The sequence below is a fragment of the Leptopilina heterotoma genome, unplaced genomic scaffold (genome assembly GCF_015476425.1).
Source record: "Leptopilina heterotoma isolate Lh14 unplaced genomic scaffold, ASM1547642v1 Lhet_335, whole genome shotgun sequence".
Lineage (NCBI taxonomy): Eukaryota > Metazoa > Arthropoda > Insecta > Hymenoptera > Figitidae > Leptopilina > Leptopilina heterotoma.
Genome location: NW_025111024.1, coordinates 80319 through 100386, shown reverse-complemented (window position 1 = coordinate 100386; position 20068 = coordinate 80319). Strand labels below are relative to the sequence as shown.

At 27.4% G+C, this 20068-nt stretch overlaps 4 protein-coding genes across 7 annotated transcripts; 2 read left to right on the top strand and 2 right to left on the bottom strand.

The window, feature by feature from the left end:
• Positions 1-10058: 10058 nt before the first annotated feature.
• LOC122505039 lies at positions 10059-12266 on the bottom strand. 4 transcript variants are annotated; one of them, XR_006301883.1, is made up of 5 exons: positions 11771-12266; positions 11333-11597; positions 11145-11219; positions 10340-11057; positions 10059-10078 (listed from the first exon to the last, which is right to left on the bottom strand). XR_006301883.1 is itself a non-coding variant. In XM_043616450.1 (4 exons), the coding sequence occupies exons 1-4, from the start codon at positions 12091-12093 to the stop codon at positions 11010-11012; spliced, it is 711 nt and encodes a 236-aa protein (XP_043472385.1). In that variant the 5' UTR covers positions 12094-12266; the 3' UTR covers positions 10299-11009. The 4 variants fall into 4 exon arrangements, 1 of the variants encoding a protein (XP_043472385.1); XR_006301882.1 differs by lacking the exon at positions 10059-10078 and having other exon boundaries at positions 10299-10664; positions 10860-11057; XR_006301884.1 differs by lacking the exon at positions 10059-10078 and having other exon boundaries at positions 10299-10627; positions 10860-11057.
• Positions 12267-12910: 644 nt separating this feature from the next.
• Positions 12911-13820, top strand: LOC122505043. Its single transcript, XM_043616456.1, has 2 exons — positions 12911-13290; positions 13434-13820. The coding sequence occupies exons 1-2, from the start codon at positions 13012-13014 to the stop codon at positions 13587-13589; spliced, it is 435 nt and encodes a 144-aa protein (XP_043472391.1). The 5' UTR covers positions 12911-13011; the 3' UTR covers positions 13590-13820.
• Positions 13821-14433: 613 nt separating this feature from the next.
• LOC122505041 lies at positions 14434-15882 on the bottom strand. The gene is made up of 4 exons (XM_043616453.1): positions 15387-15882; positions 14949-15213; positions 14761-14835; positions 14434-14673 (listed from the first exon to the last, which is right to left on the bottom strand). The coding sequence occupies exons 1-4, from the start codon at positions 15707-15709 to the stop codon at positions 14626-14628; spliced, it is 711 nt and encodes a 236-aa protein (XP_043472388.1). The 5' UTR covers positions 15710-15882; the 3' UTR covers positions 14434-14625.
• A 644-nt stretch (positions 15883-16526) lies between these two features.
• LOC122505040 lies at positions 16527-19304 on the top strand. Its single transcript, XM_043616452.1, has 5 exons — positions 16527-16906; positions 17050-17421; positions 17708-18035; positions 18329-18473; positions 18638-19304. Exons 2-5 carry the CDS (start codon positions 17239-17241, stop codon positions 18726-18728), a joined length of 747 nt encoding a protein of 248 aa, XP_043472387.1. The 5' UTR covers positions 16527-16906; positions 17050-17238; the 3' UTR covers positions 18729-19304.
• The last annotated feature ends 764 nt before the right edge of the window (positions 19305-20068 follow it).

The window sequence follows — 20068 nt, the reverse complement described above, 5'->3', positions numbered from 1 at the left end:
ATACTGCACGTGTTGGATGGAATTTGGTTCAAGTTCGGATTGATTCTGCTCAGCTCTGCTAGAAAAACGAAAAGCTTGAAATACTCGATCGAGCTTTTTGCACAACTCTAATTTTTTCGATATTTTGATTTTTTGCAAAATGGTGCGTGATTGAACAAAAAAGTGACAATTTTCAAAAAAAAAAATTCACAAAATTGTTGATAAAAATAAAACTAAGTAATATAAAAAAAACTCTACATGTGTCGATAGCTGTTGATGTATAGGAAATGGCAACATTTTCGTTTTTTTCAGATAAAAAATTAAAGACGTTAGTTGTCTGGCACATCCATACTCATGAAATGGTCAATCAAAAATCTGTAAAGTACGTTCTATTACGTACTTTACAGATTTTTGATTGACCGCATTTAATTCAGAAAATCATAAATTTTCAAAAATATGGTAAAAACGTTCTCCTATCTACAAAAACAAACTTTTTTATAAAATATAATTTTTTCCTCATATCTGTCGATAAATCTATCATAAATATCTTAAATGTCAGGCGCAAATTTCATGTTGACTTGTGTAATTCAAATTCTTTTTGAAATTAGTTAAATTTGTCAATATATATTTAATTTTAATTTTTAATTATTAAAAATAATGGATTTATAAAAAAATTTAGTTAAAAACATTTTTAAAAAATTTAATTTTGGAGAAGTTACAAATGATTGCAGAAATTCAATTATTTTCAAAAGTAATTAAATTATTTTTATAAAAGTTCAATTATGTTCAAAATTTTAAAAAAATTCCCTTCAAAATCACAATTTATCTTTAAAAATAACAAAATTGTTCTCCAAAATTTAATTATTTTTAAAAAAATTTCCTGATTTCAATATCTACAATCTACTATTTTAATAAAATTTCCAAAAGCATTCAGTTTAATAAAATTGTACCCAAACATTTACAAATTATTTTCATAAATAATCAAATTTGCAAAAGAATTCAATTATTAAATTTTTTTATAAATTTCTTCTTCATAATTTAATTAATTTCATAAATAAATAGAATTCTTTTTAGGAAATTTATTATATTCATAAATAATAAAATTCATCGGAAAATTTGAATTACTTTTAATACAATTATTTTATATACATTCCTCGAAAAAAGTAATGATTCTTAAAAATTTTATTAAAATTCGTAAAATTGAATTTTAAACAAATGTATTTGAAAATTCTCAAAGAACTTATTCAAAAACTAGCTGTCGTACCCGTCTTCGACGGGTTTTAGTTTTTACCAATACAGTGTGTCTACCAATCTGGAAAATCAGGAAATAGCTCGGGAATTTAATTTGCCAGGAAAAAAATAATAATTAGTTACCAATAGCTATTTCAGTAGGAAAATATTACTATTTGAATCAATGATTGACTTTTTATTATCAAATTAGTTATTTTAACCAATTTAAATTCAGAGAGCAATATTTGTCAATTTGTAGTAGGGGAGAGTCTCCAGTTGTAAGACACCTCCAGTTGTGAGACGGGTCAATTTTTTTTAACATGCAATATTAAAAAGCCGATTGGTTTATATAAAAACATTTCTTTTCATATGCGCAAATCCACGAAACTGTTAACTTTTATGATACTCGAATCGAACACTTAAAAGTCCGTATTATTTTAGATTGAAACTTATTGTTTAATCATATTTTCCTAAATTATATACTAAGCAACATTTATGTACAGTATTAGAACAAAATATTAATTTGTCAATTAATTTTATGAGTTTAAAATTGAAAAACGCTTAAATTTCATTTGAAACTCTCAGAAAAGTATACATTTTTAACGTTTTTATTTTTGCGGCGAGTGAAATATTAATTCAGCTACAAGGAAACTAGCTAAAAGACGTATGTTTTCAAACTTTTTTCACTATCCCATTAGTGTGCTACGACTGTAAGAAAATATATGAAGGTTTGATTGAATGATGACACTTTTTAAGAAAATTTAATTAAACGTCTTCTTATGAAAATACCTAGTGCGGCGTAGAATAAAAATAAAAGTTCAATAAGTTTCTAAATAGACAATAAAAAATCGAACATTTTAAGACCTTTTTCATTAGTGTGCCTATATTTGTATTCCTGTAGAAAGAATTTAAAGATGTTAATACAAATCGTGATTTTATTAAAATTTATACATTTTTGAAAGGCACAACTACAATTTTACTTTAAACAAGTCCATGTATAGTGTGATCGAAGCATTGCCTTACAGATGTTCAAAAAAAAGTATGCCGCTCAAGGATTTTGAAAACTATCAATTTTATTAAGTTAAGAATATGCTTAAAATTTCAGAAGTTGAATTCTTAAAAATCAAAAAATTCAATTAATCATTTTAAATTTAAAATTAAACTTTAAATTCGTAATCAGCGACCCCAAAGACCCCCGAGTAACGAGTTTCAATCAAATCCAACTATTTAAATTTGTCATCCGTCATAATGGAGCCGCCATTTTGAATTTTAAAAAACCGACTTCAGATTGTCCAGCGGCGACCCCAAAAACCTCCGAGTAAAAAGTTTCAACTGATTTAATTGAAATCACGCATACGAATTTGTGGTGCTAAAACATTCTTGAACATGTATGCAAAGTGACATCTATGTGCATACAAATTAATAAAAAAAAATTTTTTTCTTAAAAGTCAAAAGTTTTATGGATTTGCCCATATAAGCCAACTTTTTCGTGTACGCCGAAGCGGATATATAAACTGTTTTTGTTAAATACCAACACTGTGTGTGATAATCGACTAAAAAGCGTTTTTTCAATAAATGCAAAGTACTTTTTTTCCAAGTTAATTAATTGGAAAAGGTAAATGTAATGCATTTTCTTTTAGTGTTTTCCTTATATTTTGTGATGCAATATTGCATTGTTCCAATCTACGGTTGAAAATAATTTAATTTTTCTTTTTTCAAAATAACGCCAATTTCTGGGTGTGAGACACAGCATATCACCAGTTGTAAGACGGTGTCAACACCCATCTGGGCAGCATAAAAAATACGACTTTGCAGGCATACTATTTAAATGTTATTTTGATTTTTTTCTAGTATTTTTAGGCATGTCAAGTGGAAAAAAGTCAATTGATTCAGAAGAAATCAATTTTAATGCTCTTGTTGAAGCTATGAAATTGTGCTTATTTGATAGTCACATTTTGGCGAATAAATATTATTATTTAGTATATAATAATATATATTATTAATATATTTAATTATTTCTACTAAACATAACGTTTTATGTCAAACTTATTAAATTTTAGCAATTTTTAATGAGTGTCTCACAACTGGAGACATTTTTTTTTGAAAAAAGCGATGTGCTCGGAAAATGTATTGTAAAATTTTTTGAGTTCATCGAAACACTACACTTTCTTTTAATAAAAGTTGCGTATTTCTGTTACCTTTCGAACGGTGTATTTTATTTACAATTTCGTTTACTCGTTTACAATTTACGGGTCAAAATTAAAACCCGTCTCACAACTGGAGACTCTCCCCTACTTTAATTAATGTATTAAAAATTTATCAAATTTTCCACCCAATTTTTGGAGTTATAGTAGAGTCTAATTAGAACTTATTGTATCGCAAGTGGATCCTACGTTACGACTGTTAAAACCTAACATAAGACCTATATTTTAGGCTGAAATTAGGGCTTAAATTTTAACTCGGGTCTGTTTTCATAAATATTTTACATCAGTAAAAATTAAAGTAAAAAGAAATTTTTTAAAGACGAATTAATATAATAAAACTTTTTCTTAATTTGATAGGAAAATTCCCGGTTCGGCATATTCCCAGCTTTTTCCAGATTTTCCCGTTTGGTAGATACCCTGTTAAATGTATTAGTAGAAACAGAAAACTGTAGAAGACGGGTACGACAGCTAATTATTATTATTATTTTTTTTGCTTAGGGACTTTTGGAAAATCTGCATACAGATACCTTGGATTCCGCACTCCAAGGTTATGTGGGGTTGGTAAAATGAAAGAAAAGGAAATATTAAAAAAAAGATAAATAAATAAATGTTATAATAAATTTAATAAACTGGCGACCTACTACCAGCCCGACCCACTAAAACCCGTAACCCTTCTTTTGAAGCCTTTTACCCACCTTCGAAACTGTCGTAAGACTTTAGCCTTCGAGGGCAGCTCTCCAACTCTGTCGCTATTGCCACTTTGTTCTTCTTCTGCGGTTTTCTGTATCAACAGTTAAAATTTAAAACTATTTCAATGTCAAAGCAAAATTTACAGCACAACAATGAAGAAACAAATGTTAAAAAAGTGTAAAAAGTCAAATGATAAAATTGTAAACGGATGTAAAAAAACAGAAACAAAAAAAAGTGAACATAGGTATATATTAATATACCGTAATATATATTCAATAGATAAAATTGTAAAAGGACAGATGAAAATCACAAAATAAATTAAAATAGTAAAAAGACAAATAAATCCCAAAATAAATTAAAATAAACGAAACAAACAAATTAAAAGCTCTCGAGCCGTCGAGGTCTTTTCTTATCATAATTATGAAGTTCTCGACATGCCGCCAATTTTCTTCTGACTCACCTCCCTTTGGTAAGTTTCCTCCTACTTACTTTTTGTTCTTGCGAGAGTTCATGCGTCTATGGCTGCACGCCTTAACTGACGTTTGTAGTGGCGCTCTCGCCTCTCCTTTCTGTCCTTACGGTTACCTTCTGCCATGTCGATAGTACATCCTAGGTACATATCCGCTTCGTCAGCTTCCGCGTGCTTCGCCTTTGCTTCTTTCAGCAAGACTTTAAGTACGTCCTTGACGGCCCTATTTACATTCTTCTTGATGTCACAAGAGTTACTCCTCCTTGCGATTTCTAGTTGTGTCTTTTCAAGACACAATGCTTCTTCCTTCCTCAATCCAAGGCTGTCCTCGCGATTCTCTCTAATCGCCTCGTCATCCACTTCCGAGTGTACGGGGCTGAATGCGGACCTCCTGCTGCTGCCACTCAACACACTCTGTAGACTATTTCCACTTCCTCTTCTTGTTCTGTCCACGATGATCTGTGAAACCTTCAGTGCGGAGTTGCCCTCCTGCATCTACAGGCCACCGGCCATTTTCCCCACGCTAGGCACTTGACAATCGGAACCGGTGAGAGATTTAATCGAAGTATTACCCTGCAGGTATTTCTGTTTTTGACGGTCGCTCATTATGTTCGTTTTTTTCTATTTGGTTGTCCTTTAGTAAAAAGCCCCGCCACCACGGCAAGGTCTACCGAACATATCCATGATGTCAGTCATGTCTGGCAGTGGATAAGCATCCACTAATCCCAGCACATCGAAGACATCGATGATGCTCGGCAGTGGACAACCATTGGCGGGGATTATTATTTTATTTATTATTTATTTTATTTTTAACTTTAAACTTTCTTTTATTCAAAAATAAAGAAAACTATTTGTTCAATTAAATACCCTTATGAGGGAATGTTATTTGTATTTTCCGTCTCATCTATTTCTTCATTCGTTCTTTTTAAACCCTTACGCTTATCCTTTTTGTTTATTTTTATTTTGAAATGTCAAATCGATCGACTAACAACCGATTCGATTAGAAACAAATGCTGCACGAGCATTATCGTCTAAAAAATATTATGTAAACCAAATGAAGTTGATCGAGTTATACGATTTTATCGTCTCGAATTAATCACTAGTTATTATTTTGTTAAAAAATTGTATTTTTGTTTGCTATTTCTTTATTATTTAATTAATTAATCTACTTATTAATGATTTATTTCTGACAAGAATAATGATTTATTTTCTGACAAGAATATAATTTTTTGTTTAAAAAAGTTATGATTAATATTATTATTAATATTAATACACTGGAATCTAGCTCGGTGAGACTAATCGGGGATGGCTTCTTACCGATCTAGCGGATTAGTTGAGACTGAGAAGCAAAACAAACAGGGCCGTACGAAGTATTTTTTGTTTGCACCATTCTTTTAAAAAATAATTCATATTAGAAAATTAATATAAATAACAAAATATTATACAAAAATAAAATGTATTTATATTAAAAAGAAAAAAAATAAATAATGATGAAATTATCAAATAAAATAAATAGCATCGGACACTAAGAACCTTTTTCTTCTACAATTAGGCACGGCATTGATCAACATTTAAAAGTCTCAGTTAGCCCTCCACCTTTTCTCGCCTACAAACTATGTAAACAAAGTCTCAACGATCCCGAGCTCACCGATCTATATTCCAGTATTCATCTATTTAGCACATTTACATTGAAGATTTGTAAAAACTACATCTTTCTTTATTTAAAAAAACTATGTCTCATTGTATTATGCATCTTATTAAAAATTTCGACTATATTCAATTATAAGTAACTAGAATTATTTCAGAGAATTCCGAAATATACATCCAATTTAAGACGTTTTTGGTATCTAAGACACTAAAAACGTCTCAAAATAAGACACCTCTTTTTGCAGTGTAAGTGTAGTTAACTATATAACAATGGGCAGGGCTTCAATTCCACCTTTTCCAATTAAACAAAGACTGACTGTACATTTCCTATTGTACAAAGTAAAATTCGCTAATAATAATTATTACCTATAGACCGATTATACAAAAAGTAACTGATTACAAGGTATTCAACTCTAAAGAAATTAAATATTCAACTGACCGACACTTCATGGACCGATTGTACAAAGACCGACTCTACACCTATATAATTTTTTAATATTTTAAATTTTCATGGACCAACTGTACAAAGACCGACTGTACAACAATATAATCTTTAGAAATTTTCAATCTTTTGAATCTTTATGGACCGACTGTACAAAGACCGACTCTACAACAATATAATTTTTCAAAATTTCGAATCTTCGTGGACCGACTGTACAAAGACCGACTCTACAACAATATAATTTTTCAAAATTTCGAATTTTCATGGACCGACTGTACAAAGACCGACTCTACAACAATATAATTTATCAAAATTTCGAATCTTCATGGACCGACTGTACAAAGACCGACTCTACAACAATATAGTTTTTCAAAATTTTGAATCTTCATGGAGCGACTGTACAAAGACCGACTCTACAACAATATAATTTTTCAAAATTTCGAATCATCATGGACCGACTGTACAAAGACCGACTCTACAACAATATAGTTTTTCAAAATTTCGAATCTTCGTGGACCGACTGTACAAAGACCGACTCTACAACAATATAATTTTTCAAAATTTCGAATCATCATGGACCGACTGTACAAAGACCGACTCTACAACAATATAGTTTTTCAAAATTTCGAATCTTCATGGACCGACTGTACAAAGACCGACTCTACAACAATATAGTTTTTCAAAATTTCGAATCTTCATGGACCGACTGTACAAAGACCGACTCTACAACAATATAATTTATCAAAATTTCGAATCTTCATGGACCGACTGTACAAAGACCGACTCTACAACAATATAATTTTTCAAAATTTCGAATCTTCATGGACCGACTGTACAAAGACCGACTATACAACAATATAATTTTTAAAAATTTCGAATCTTCATGGACCGACTCTACAAAGACCGACTCTACAACAATATAATTTTTCAAAATTTCGACTGTACCGACTGTACAAAGACCGACTATACAACAATATAATTTTTCAAAATTCCGAATCTTCGTGGACCGACTGTACAAAGACCGACTATAAAACAATATAATTTTTAAAAATTTTGAATCTTTATGGACCGACTCTACAAAGATCGACTCTACAACAATATAATTTTTCAATATTTTGAATCTTCATGGACCGACTGGACAAAGACCGACTCTTCAACAATGTAATTTTTAGAAATTTTAATTCTTTTATTTGTTTATGGTACTGATGACTATTAGTTTAAATGTGTTATTTTTATAATTTTGATTTAGAATTAATAATGTAGACAAGGTTTTTTCTAAATGCAAAATATTTAATTTATTGTATCAACTCATTAACACTAATCATTAATCACAACACTAATTATTAATCGCTCTGCGTCCTTTTTTTATAGGCGGCTGAGATTTGTCTTTTGCTGGGTCTTTTGCTTTGGGTTTATCAATTGGTCGTCCTCTTTTTGGTCTCAAAATTCGTTGTGGTGCCTTTTGAACATTAGTAGATGTTTTAATGGGTGTTTTTGTTTTGTTTGCTAACTTGTTTTCTTTTAATGTTGGTAGTGTAGGTGATGGTTTTGATTTCGAACTTTGTAATAAACCATTTTTGGTAGGATCTTCCTCAACTGCAATACTGACTCCTTTATCTGCATCTATATAACAAGTGCATAAGAATTATATTTTATAAAGATAAATTATTTTAGTGTAAAATCGTCACAAAAAGGGTACAAATGTACAACTTTAAAGTTATTCGTTCACATTGTTACTTTTCATGTTTTATTATTTCTATTGTTTTTCTTTTACTTGTATCTAATTTGTATAATTGCAATTTTATTTAATACCTGGAGGAAATTGCTCTTCTTCAATATTTGAAGATAAATCATTCTCCAATTCTTGATTAAGCCCTTTAATAAAATAATTGTATTTTTTAATTAGATAAACATAAAAAATTATATGTAATAATTTAATAATTACTTAATAGTATTTCTCACCTATTTCAATGAGCTCATCAAAATCTATAAATTGTAATAACAGTGTTAGTGATTTAGACAATCAGTGAAATTCTACTTATTTAATAGATTAAATTTACTGATTAGGGGATACTGGGGCGAAAAGTTAAATTTTGCATAAATGATTTTTAGACAATATAATCCGCTTAGATGCAAATATTTATACATCAATATTGTAGGTCAACTTTTCCCCTACAACTTTCAATAAAAAAGTTTCTGATATTTTCGCATAAAATACATGTTTTGTCCTTCTTTGAAAATTTTGTTTCTTTTAACTTTATCTAAATAAAATAAACTTTAACTAAATTCTATTTCTAGCCTACTGAAACTATTTTCTGATAGGTGTTAAGTAGTAGATAAGTTAAACTATACGTAAACAAGTAGTTTATTGAACGTGAATGATTTATCATTTCGCCCCAGGGTGCGTTTCTTGCTTTAACAACAAATATAAAAAATCTGACTAAAGATATTTAGCAAATACCTTTAGGTATCTCTTCAGGGGACCCTAATAATGAAGTAAAAAAATCGCGGTGAGAATAAATGCAAAAAATATACTTAAAAGTTAAAATTTTCTTTTAGGAAAAAATTTTCAAAAGTAGGGTGAAAAAGAATTTAAATATGGACACCACAAAAATTAGCAGAATGTCACATAACTCCGCACATTTATTTAGGGTGATAACACTCTTCTATAATTAAAATTGAAATGCTCTAACTATTTCCGTTCGAAAGATAATGAATTTTAACTGTTTTCACAATTTAACTTTTCGCCCCAGTCTCCCCTAACAAGTAATAAGTATTTCACTTATTACAATTAGTAAGAATACACTTGTTTGTACACACTACACAGCAAAATTATATTTAGTACGTTACCTAGTAGTGGATATGTTAAATTTCCATCTCTTTGTTCTGAGCATGAATTTGAAGGTTCTGTGATTTCGCCAGGTAAAAGAGCACGTAGATTTTCTGACACAGATTCTATATTTTTTATATGTTTATCAATAAATATATTTATTATTTAGTACTAATTAAAAATAATTCTATAAATTATTTATATATAATGAGTAAAAACCTGGTGTATTTTCATTCTTTTTCAACAATGAAGAATCAGATAACAACTTGTTCTCTTCATTATCAATTCCTAAAACATTTTAAAAATAATTATAAAAATAAAATTTTGATTTGATTTATAACTTTACGACGGTTATTGTTGCTTACTCATTTGAAACAATAGATTTTGGTAAGCCAGACGCCGATTACAATTTATGACATTCAGTAAAAAATTCTTTAATGTCAAGTGTTTTACTATCAGTTTCTCTTGACATTCGATTATATGCGAATCTAGGGTCCATTTTAACATTTTACTTTGCTTTAATTTTTTTCCATCTTTCACTTTAGTTAATTTTTTATCTTCGCGTTTCATTAATTTTACAATTATTTCTGAGAAACAATAAAGTCAATTTACGTAAAAAATAAAATTTTTTTAAGTTTTCAAACTTAAAAATATATTATTAGTTAATTCGTGAATTATGTTAGGTAGATTAGAATTTAACTAAATAAAGTTTAAGCAAATGAAAATTCTGTTAAGTGAAAAGTCGATTACGTAGCTGTTTTTTTAAATTGAAAGTGTTACTTAACATTAACCTTCAGAACACAAAGAAATAAATTTATAAGTTTCAATAGATAATGAAACCAACTCACTGATTAATTTTAAAATATCAGGGTCTGACACTTGACTTATTGATGAAAGTAAATAAGTAAAAAATGTTGCTTCGAATGGATCCATTTTCTGGTTGCAATGGAAAGAGTTGACTGATTCTGCCAATTGTGTCCAATTCGTTCTTAAGTATGTCATATATGAATTCACCAGTGGTTCTTGAAGTGCTATTTTATCAGCCTCAGTTTGAATAATATGAATTCCATCTTCAAAATGTGATAATGGGAGTAGTGGTAGTCCTAATGCCATCCACAAAACACTTATGCAATTATCTGGAATTTTCAGTGATTTCCACTCAGCCAATAATTCCTATTATATGAGTAAAAATTAAAAAAAGAAAAAATACTAAATAATAATATAAATAATATAATGCGATCTGAACATTGAACAAAGATATTCAAATTCAAATTTTTAATCCAAGTTTGTAATTAAAAGGGTTGTAAGTTTCCTGCAAATTTGCATTAATCTGAAAAATGCAGTACTTTTTAAACAATTAATTATTACTATTATATAATGATGCCAAGTTCCTTGAAGAATTGATTCTTTCAAATTTTGATGAATAGCATTTACAGAGTTTTCTTTAAAACCGCATTTGATTTGCTCAACTTTCAACGATGGTATTAATTCTCTAATTTTACACCAAACCGCATCATATTATTGTAAACTCCTATCAGACATCAAAATCCATATTGGCGTATAAATCTTCGAAATTAAATTTACATAAAATTAAAATTAAATAACTGCATCAGTAGGGCAAAGAATTAAATATTAAATTTTTAATTTATTCACCGGATCTATTTTGCTCTCATTTTTTTTCACACTCACAGTGTAAAGATGCGAAAAATCATGTTTCATGGAAGGAAGCTGCAAGATTTAATTAATTATAATTTGTATTTCAAATTTTATATTAATTTTTTTAAAATTTTATTTAATAATTTACTTTGTTTTTTTAAATATTTAAGTAATTTAAATCTTACACGAATCGAGTCTTCAATGTATCCAGTGGAAAATGTGTTTTCTCGCAAAAATGTACTCATTAGATTAGACATAAATATCGTTGCACACGATTCACCCACAGTTATAGTTTCTTGGTAATAACCTTTTAAAAAAATATTATTTTCTAAACTCTCTGCAAAGCCTTCCATTGTTTCCGGAATTTGTCCCGCATTTATATTTCTTTTCCTGCTCATCATAGTTTTGACTGATTCAAAATTAACCAATTTCTTTATTTCTTCTAATTGGCTGCGTAAAGAAAATTACTAATTAATATTTAAATTCAATTAAAATTTTTAATTAAATTAAATTAAAAAAAGTTTTATAAATAAAATTATTTCATAATAAGTAAAATAAAATAATCGAAATTTAAAATTTGTTATTGCATATTTCAACTTTAATTAATAATTAATTTTGCTCACTCTTCGAGAACTTGATCGTAAATAGATCGCAAAGGTAAAGACGTGTTTTCAGCCATGAGTAACATTTTTTCTTTCAATCGACACAAAGTTGCTCCATGAGCTACTGGTTTATCAATATGACATCCGAAAAATTTTACTTCCTTAGTACTTTCATCTTCTTCTGCTGTAGCAGTACAGGAAGTACTTGCCCGTGTTGCACATCGATAAATGATTTTCTCCTTTTTATTTTTGTCTGATTCTTCCTTGCTTTTCATTTTATGATAAAAGAACCCATCAGCGAAATATTTTGAAGTCCCTTTTCTTTCACCATTTAACTCTTCCATTTCTCAATTTTCCAATAAAGCGCACAGTATATTTGTAATATAATAATATTACAAATTGTCGTGATGATTTGACAACTTGTGTTTATATGTGAATATAGTAATATACAAATTGAAAATAATAAAACAATAGACAGTGTGAATATCAGCATTTCACATTATTTATTCTTATATCAAATTAATACCAGTATTTTTTTGAATATATTACAAAATAAGAAGAGAAATACAATTTTTTTAAATTTGTATCTATAAGAATAAGGTAAAATTATTGAATTACAAATTACAAAATGTTTTGTAAAATTTATTATTATCATTATCATTTTTATTAAAGACAAATGGAAAAGGAAGAAGGTGAACGCAAGAATTCATCAAAATACTTTTATCGTGGTTTCTATTATCATAAAAAATCGAAAAAGAATGACGATACATCAGAATTTTCTACCTTTCGCTGTGTCAATTATGATACTTACGGTTGTCTTGGTACAACAAAGGAAAATAATGAATCCAAATTAGTAGAAATTACAAAAGGTCACAATCACGAAGCAGATGTAAATGCGCAAAAAGTATCAAAATTAAAAAATGTAATTTTAAAAGAAAGCGAAAACACTCCTTTGAAACCAAAAAACTTGTTCAATTCCATTGTTTCTAAGTAAGTTTTTCAATTTTAGTAAATTTTTTTCTGATATTATAAATATATAATATATAATATATTATATTATAATAATATAATATAATAATAATAATATATTATATAATATATTATATATATATTATATATATATATTATAATATATATAATATATTATATAATATATTATATTATTATTTCTTGTTTTATAATATATGAGAAAAAGCGTGCATCAAAATGTACAGTAAATTTTCGAAAGATTTTCTAAAAGCGCATTATTTTCGAATTCGTTAATGTATAGACAACCACCGGAAATTGGATCATCCTTAAATTTTAATTCTATGAGATCCTCGATATTTCGTAGAAGTGAAAATAAATTACCAAATATTCCAAAATACTTGACAGATTTTGAGAATGTGTTAAAAAATAATTTCGAACCGACTAAAAGCTTGTTTCGTGGCATTGTCGAAGTAAACGATGGATCGGCAGCTGCAATATTTGGATCGGATTTAATGATATCGTTATTAAATTCGTGTGACACAAAGAAAGTTGATATCGATGCAACTTTTTCGGTAAAAATATATAACAAAACAATTAATCTAAATAATATTATTTAATATATATTAATTTATTAATATATCTTAAATGTAAATATTATATTCTATATATTAAAAAAATTAAAATTTACATTTATTATTGTAATAATGAATTATAGGTTTCTCCACGTCAAATGTCAATTTATCAATTATACACTGTTCATATCCAAAATCGGGGTACAGTGAGTATATATGAAAATAAACCAACATTTTTAAACAAATTAATAAAATGTTTATTTAAATATAATTATACTGTCAATATCAATATTTTTTAAATTTTTTAGAATTTTTGTTCATTATGGGTTTTAATGACACGAAAAACCTTACTGTTATACACTGCCGTATGGAAAAAGATTTTGAATCTAGCTCCCAAATTGAAAGAGAATTTGATAGAAATCATGTCAGATTTCGAGACCGCTATACAAAAGTCAATAACCAACAGCATTTCAAAGGAGATCACAGTTAAAGCATGCTGGTTTCATTTCTGCCAGGTTATAATTATTCTGCATACATAAATCATTTAAATCATTTTTATATTTTTTTAGGTTAAAAAAAGTTTTATTGATTACTTTTTTTTAAAAGTAACAAATGTATTTTTTCCATTTGTTAATTTAATTGTTTTAAGAAAATTTAACACTCAGTTTTCGATACGAAAGATTTCATTGACAATACCAAATCTCTTTCCATCAGAAACAATGAGATAATTTTATTGTTTTGAAAATTGTAATAATATTTTATAACATGAAATTATTCTAAAATTATAAATTATTATTTAGGCATTGTTAAGGTATTGGAAAAAACTAGGTTTAATTCGTAAAAAGGCTCCAAAAACTGTACTATGGATGGTGATGAACCTTGCGTTAGCACCTGATACTCGATTTTCAGAAGGTTTAGAATTGATAGAAAAAGTATGCAAGGATGATATACAAAATTTCAAAGATATTAAAACCTTTCTCGATTATGTCAAGAATCAGTGGATTCCTCTAGCATCTGTGCTATGTGTTTGTGATTGTAGCCAAAGAACAAACAATGCAGTAGAATCATTTCATAAAAACGCATTTGACGAATTAGGAGGCAATCATCAATTAAAAGGGTTGTAAGTTTCCTGCAAATTTGCATTAATCTGAAAAATGCAGTACTTTTTAAACAATTAATTATTACTATTATATAATGATGCCAAGTTCCTTGAAGAATTGATTCTTTCAAATTTTGATGAATAGCATTTACAGAGTTTTCTTTAAAACCGCATTTGATTTGCTCAACTTTCAACGATGGTATTAATTCTCTAATTTTACACCAAACCGCATCATATTATTGTAAACTCCTATCAGACATCAAAATCCATATTGGCGTATAAATCTTCGAAATTAAATTTACATAAAATTAAAATTAAATAACTGCATCAGTAGGGCAAAGAATTAAATATTAAATTTTTAATTTATTCACCGGATCTATTTTGCTCTCATTTTTTTTCACACTCACAGTGTAAAGATGCGAAAAATCATGTTTCATGGAAGGAAGCTGCAAGATTTAATTAATTATAATTTGTATTTCAAATTTTATATTAATTTTTTTAAAATTTTATTTAATAATTTACTTTGTTTTTTTAAATATTTAAGTAATTTAAATCTTACACGAATCGAGTCTTCAATGTATCCAGTGGAAAATGTGTTTTCTCGCAAAAATGTACTCATTAGATTAGACATAAATATCGTTGCACACGATTCACCCACAGTTATAGTTTCTTGGTAATAACCTTTTAAAAAAATATTATTTTCTAAACTCTCTGCAAAGCCTTCCATTGTTTCCGGAATTTGTCCCGCATTTATATTTCTTTTCCTGCTCATCATAGTTTTGACTGATTCAAAATTAACCAATTTCTTTATTTCTTCTAATTGGCTGCGTAAAGAAAATTACTAATTAATATTTAAATTCAATTAAAATTTTTAATTAAATTAAATTAAAAAAAGTTTTATAAATAAAATTATTTCATAATAAGTAAAATAAAATAATCGAAATTTAAAATTTGTTATTGCATATTTCAACTTTAATTAATAATTAATTTTGCTCACTCTTCGAGAACTTGATCGTAAATAGATCGCAAAGGTAAAGACGTGTTTTCAGCCATGAGTAACATTTTTTCTTTCAATCGACACAAAGTTGCTCCATGAGCTACTGGTTTATCAATATGACATCCGAAAAATTTTACTTCCTTAGTACTTTCATCTTCTTCTGCTGTAGCAGTACAGGAAGTACTTGCCCGTGTTGCACATCGATAAATGATTTTCTCCTTTTTATTTTTGTCTGATTCTTCCTTGCTTTTCATTTTATGATAAAAGAACCCATCAGCGAAATATTTTGAAGTCCCTTTTCTTTCACCATTTAACTCTTCCATTTCTCAATTTTCCAATAAAGCGCACAGTATATTTGTAATATAATAATATTACAAATTGTCGTGATGATTTGACAACTTGTGTTTATATGTGAATATAGTAATATACAAATTGAAAATAATAAAACAATAGACAGTGTGAATATCAGCATTTCACATTATTTATTCTTATATCAAATTAATACCAGTATTTTTTTGAATATATTACAAAATAAGAAGAGAAATACAATTTTTTTAAATTTGTATCTATAAGAATAAGGTAAAATTATTGAATTACAAATTACAAAATGTTTTGTAAAATTTATTATTATCATTATCATTTTTATTAAAGACAAATGGAAAAGGAAGAAGGTGAACGCAAGAATTCATCAAAATACTTTTATCGTGGTTTCTATTATCATAAAAAATCGAAAAAGAATGACGATACATCAGAATTTTCTACCTTTCGCTGTGTCAATTATGATACTTACGGTTGTCTTGGTACAACAAAGGAAAATAATGAATCCAAATTAGTAGAAATTACAAAAGGTCACAATCACGAAGCAGATGTAAATGCGCAAAAAGTATCAAAATTAAAAAATGTAATTTTAAAAGAAAGCGAAAACACTCCTTTGAAACCAAAAAACTTGTTCAATTCCATTGTTTCTAAGTAAGTTTTTCAATTTTAGTAAATTTTTTTCTGATATTATAAATATATAATATATAATATATTATATTATAATAATATAATATAATAATAATAATATATTATATAATATATTATATATATATTATATATATATATTATAATATATATAATATATTATATAATATATTATATTATTATTTCTTGTTTTATAATATATGAGAAAAAGCGTGCATCAAAATGTACAGTAAATTTTCGAAAGATTTTCTAAAAGCGCATTATTTTCGAATTCGTTAATGTATAGACAACCACCGGAAATTGGATCATCCTTAAATTTTAATTCTATGAGATCCTCGATATTTCGTAGAAGTGAAAATAAATTACCAAATATTCCAAAATACTTGACAGATTTTGAGAATGTGTTAAAAAATAATTTCGAACCGACTAAAAGCTTGTTTCGTGGCATTGTCGAAGTAAACGATGGATCGGCAGCTGCAATATTTGGATCGGATTTAATGATATCGTTATTAAATTCGTGTGACACAAAGAAAGTTGATATCGATGCAACTTTTTCGGTAAAAATATATAACAAAACAATTAATCTAAATAATATTATTTAATATATATTAATTTATTAATATATCTTAAATGTAAATATTATATTCTATATATTAAAAAAATTAAAATTTACATTTATTATTGTAATAATGAATTATAGGTTTCTCCACGTCAAATGTCAATTTATCAATTATACACTGTTCATATCCAAAATCGGGGTACAGTGAGTATATATGAAAATAAACCAACATTTTTAAACAAATTAATAAAATGTTTATTTAAATATAATTATACTGTCAATATCAATATTTTTTAAATTTTTTAGAATTTTTGTTCATTATGGGTTTTAATGACACGAAAAACCTTACTGTTATACACTGCCGTATGGAAAAAGATTTTGAATCTAGCTCCCAAATTGAAAGAGAATTTGATAGAAATCATGTCAGATTTCGAGACCGCTATACAAAAGTCAATAACCAACAGCATTTCAAAGGAGATCACAGTTAAAGCATGCTGGTTTCATTTCTGCCAGGTTATAATTATTCTGCATACATAAATCATTTAAATCATTTTTATATTTTTTTAGGTTAAAAAAAAGTTTTATTGATTACTTTTTTTTAAAAGTAACAAATGTATTTTTTCCATTTGTTAATTTAATTGTTTTAAGAAAATTTAACACTCAGTTTTCGATACGAAAGATTTCATTGACAATACCAAATCTCTTTCCATCAGAAACAATGAGATAATTTTATTGTTTTGAAAATTGTAATAATATTTTATAACATGAAATTATTCTAAAATTATAAATTATTATTTAGGCATTGTTAAGGTATTGGAAAAAACTAGGTTTAATTCGTAAAAAGGCTCCAAAAACTGTACTATGGATGGTGATGAACCTTGCGTTAGCACCTGATACTCGATTTTCAGAAGGTTTAGAATTGATAGAAAAAGTATGCAAGGATGATATACAAAATTTCAAAGATATTAAAACCTTTCTCGATTATGTCAAGAATCAGTGGATTCCTCTAGCATCTGTGCTATGTGTTTGTGATTGTAGCCAAAGAACAAACAATGCAGTAGAATCATTTCATAAAAACGCATTTGACGAATTAGGAGGCAATCATCCGCATATGTATGCTTTCTTAAGTAAGTTCTGAGTTATTTATAGACAAAAAGAAATAATCGAAAATTTTTCAGTGATTTAAATGTATTGTTTATTATTATTTAGTATTCGTATAGACTTCATATTGTACGAAAGTTTTTTTAAAATATCCAATGAAAATTCAAAACAGCAGTGGGGATATAATTATTTCTATTCGTATATTACTATAAGCATTCAAAATTAAAAAATTTAAGTTATGTTATACAATATAAAAAAATAATTAAAATAAAATCACAACTTACAAATCAAACAAATCATTATTAATAAATGATAATAGCAAAAATGGCGGCCTACATTGCTTCCGAAGATTTACAGTACTTAAGAGTTTTGAAAGGTTATTCCATTAGACGTAGAGAGTCGAAAACTTCTATTACCAACGACGCTCATATTCTTTATTGTCAAAAAGAATTGATTGATAAAAAGTAAGGAAACTAAAGAATTTTTTTTACATCCTATCATTACAATATTACTAACATAACTAACGTTATTATTATTATAATTATTATTATTATTATTATCATTATTAATATTATAATAACTTACCTTATTATTTATGTAATTAATATATTTTGATTATTAAATATAGAATTGATTTAGAAGAGTTTTTGAAAACAGTCGTTACACGTGAACATCAAAATCAATTAAAAGACTTGCTAGAAATTACTGGTATGCGATAAAAAGTTAAACCTATTTAAATATTGATAAAATTGTGATAATTTAATATAAAATATTTAATATTTCTAATATTGAAACGCTTGTTGAAAAAATATAACAAATTTTACGCATTATCAAAAAGTTTTTGAGGAGTTTCATATAATCACAATATGTATTTCAAAACGTATTAAAAAGATTGGAAATTTTGTATTACACAATTTAAAGACAAAATCACATATCACATTCTGAGGGGATAGGGAATCAAGCAATTTGTGACACGAATAAGAAAAAATGGCGTTAATGTACATACTAGAGTGTGAAAAGGGGTAGAGAGGGTAAAAAATGGTCAAAAATAGTGTGACGTAATATTTGGATAGCCCTTAAAGTATTTATATAAAACTAAAAAACTTTTTGATGCTGTAAATTGTAAAAACATAAAAAGTTAAAATACAATAAATTTATAGAATTATCAGCAACATTAGAAAAGGATATTGAGCCTACAACAACAAGAAAACGAAAACCAACAGAGAAAAAACAAAAAGACTTGAAGCCATCCTCAAAAAAAAGAGCGCCACGAGTTTAAAACACAAATATTTAATTCAACACGTTATCTTTAATGTTCAGTCATTTTTGACGAATAAAAAATTATTCCATATTTCGCAATGTAACAAATATAATTTCATACAATAAAAGTTTATACATACAAATTAAAATAGTCTTTATAATGTTGTGTCAAAAAGATTTGAATTGGTCTTTAAAGATTTGAAATCTTGAAAAATTATATTGTTGTATTGTCGGTCTTTGAACATTCGGTTCATGAAGATTCAAAATATTAAAATCTATATTAATGTACAGTCGGTCCATGAAGATTCGAAATTTTGAAAAATTATATTGTTGTAGAGTCGGTCTTTGTACAGTCGGTCCATGAAGATTCGAAATTTTGAAAAATTATATTGTTGTAGAGTCGGTCTTTGTACAGTCGGTCCATGAAGATTCGAAATTTTGAAAAATTATATTGTTGTAGAGTCGGTCTTTGTACAGTCGGTCCACAAAGATTCGAAATTTTGAAAAATTATATTGTTGTATAGTCGGTCTTTGTACAGTCGGTCCATGAAGATTCGAAATTTTGAAAAATTATATTGTTGTAGAGTCGGTCTTTGTACAGTCGGTCCACGAAGATTCGAAATTTTGAAAAATTATATTGTTGTAGAGTCGGTCTTTGTACAGTCGGTCCATGAAGATTCGAAATTTTGAAAAATTATATTGTTGTAGAGTCGGTCTTTGTACAGTCGGTCCATGAAGATTCGAAATTTTGAAAAATTATATTGTTGTAGAGTCGGTCTTTGTACAGTCGGTCCACGAA

What these genes read in the sequence shown, in the direction of transcription:
- LOC122505040 (XM_043616452.1), top strand. Translation starts at nt 17,239, where the DNA reads ATGACACGAAAAACCTTACTGTTATACACTGCCGTATGGAAAAAGATT. An exon ending in GCTGGTTTCATTTCTGCCAG is followed by an intron (nt 17,422 to 17,707) that starts GTTATAATTATT and finishes ATTATTATTTAG; the next exon opens with GCATTGTTAAGGTATTGGAA. An exon ending in AAAGAATTGATTGATAAAAA is followed by an intron (nt 18,474 to 18,637) that starts GTAAGGAAACTA and finishes TATTAAATATAG; the next exon opens with AATTGATTTAGAAGAGTTTT.
- LOC122505041 (XM_043616453.1), bottom strand. Translation starts at nt 15,709, where the DNA reads ATGGAAGAGTTAAATGGTGAAAGAAAAGGGACTTCAAAATATTTCGCT. An exon ending in TACGATCAAGTTCTCGAAGA is followed by an intron (nt 15,214 to 15,386) that starts GTGAGCAAAATT and finishes TTCTTTACGCAG; the next exon opens with CCAATTAGAAGAAATAAAGA. An exon ending in ACATTGAAGACTCGATTCGT is followed by an intron (nt 14,836 to 14,948) that starts GTAAGATTTAAA and finishes TAAATCTTGCAG; the next exon opens with CTTCCTTCCATGAAACATGA.
- LOC122505043 (XM_043616456.1), top strand. Translation starts at nt 13,012, where the DNA reads ATGTATAGACAACCACCGGAAATTGGATCATCCTTAAATTTTAATTCT. An exon ending in ATATCGATGCAACTTTTTCG is followed by an intron (nt 13,291 to 13,433) that starts GTAAAAATATAT and finishes AATGAATTATAG; the next exon opens with GTTTCTCCACGTCAAATGTC.
- LOC122505039 (XM_043616450.1), bottom strand. Translation starts at nt 12,093, where the DNA reads ATGGAAGAGTTAAATGGTGAAAGAAAAGGGACTTCAAAATATTTCGCT. An exon ending in TACGATCAAGTTCTCGAAGA is followed by an intron (nt 11,598 to 11,770) that starts GTGAGCAAAATT and finishes TTCTTTACGCAG; the next exon opens with CCAATTAGAAGAAATAAAGA. An exon ending in ACATTGAAGACTCGATTCGT is followed by an intron (nt 11,220 to 11,332) that starts GTAAGATTTAAA and finishes TAAATCTTGCAG; the next exon opens with CTTCCTTCCATGAAACATGA.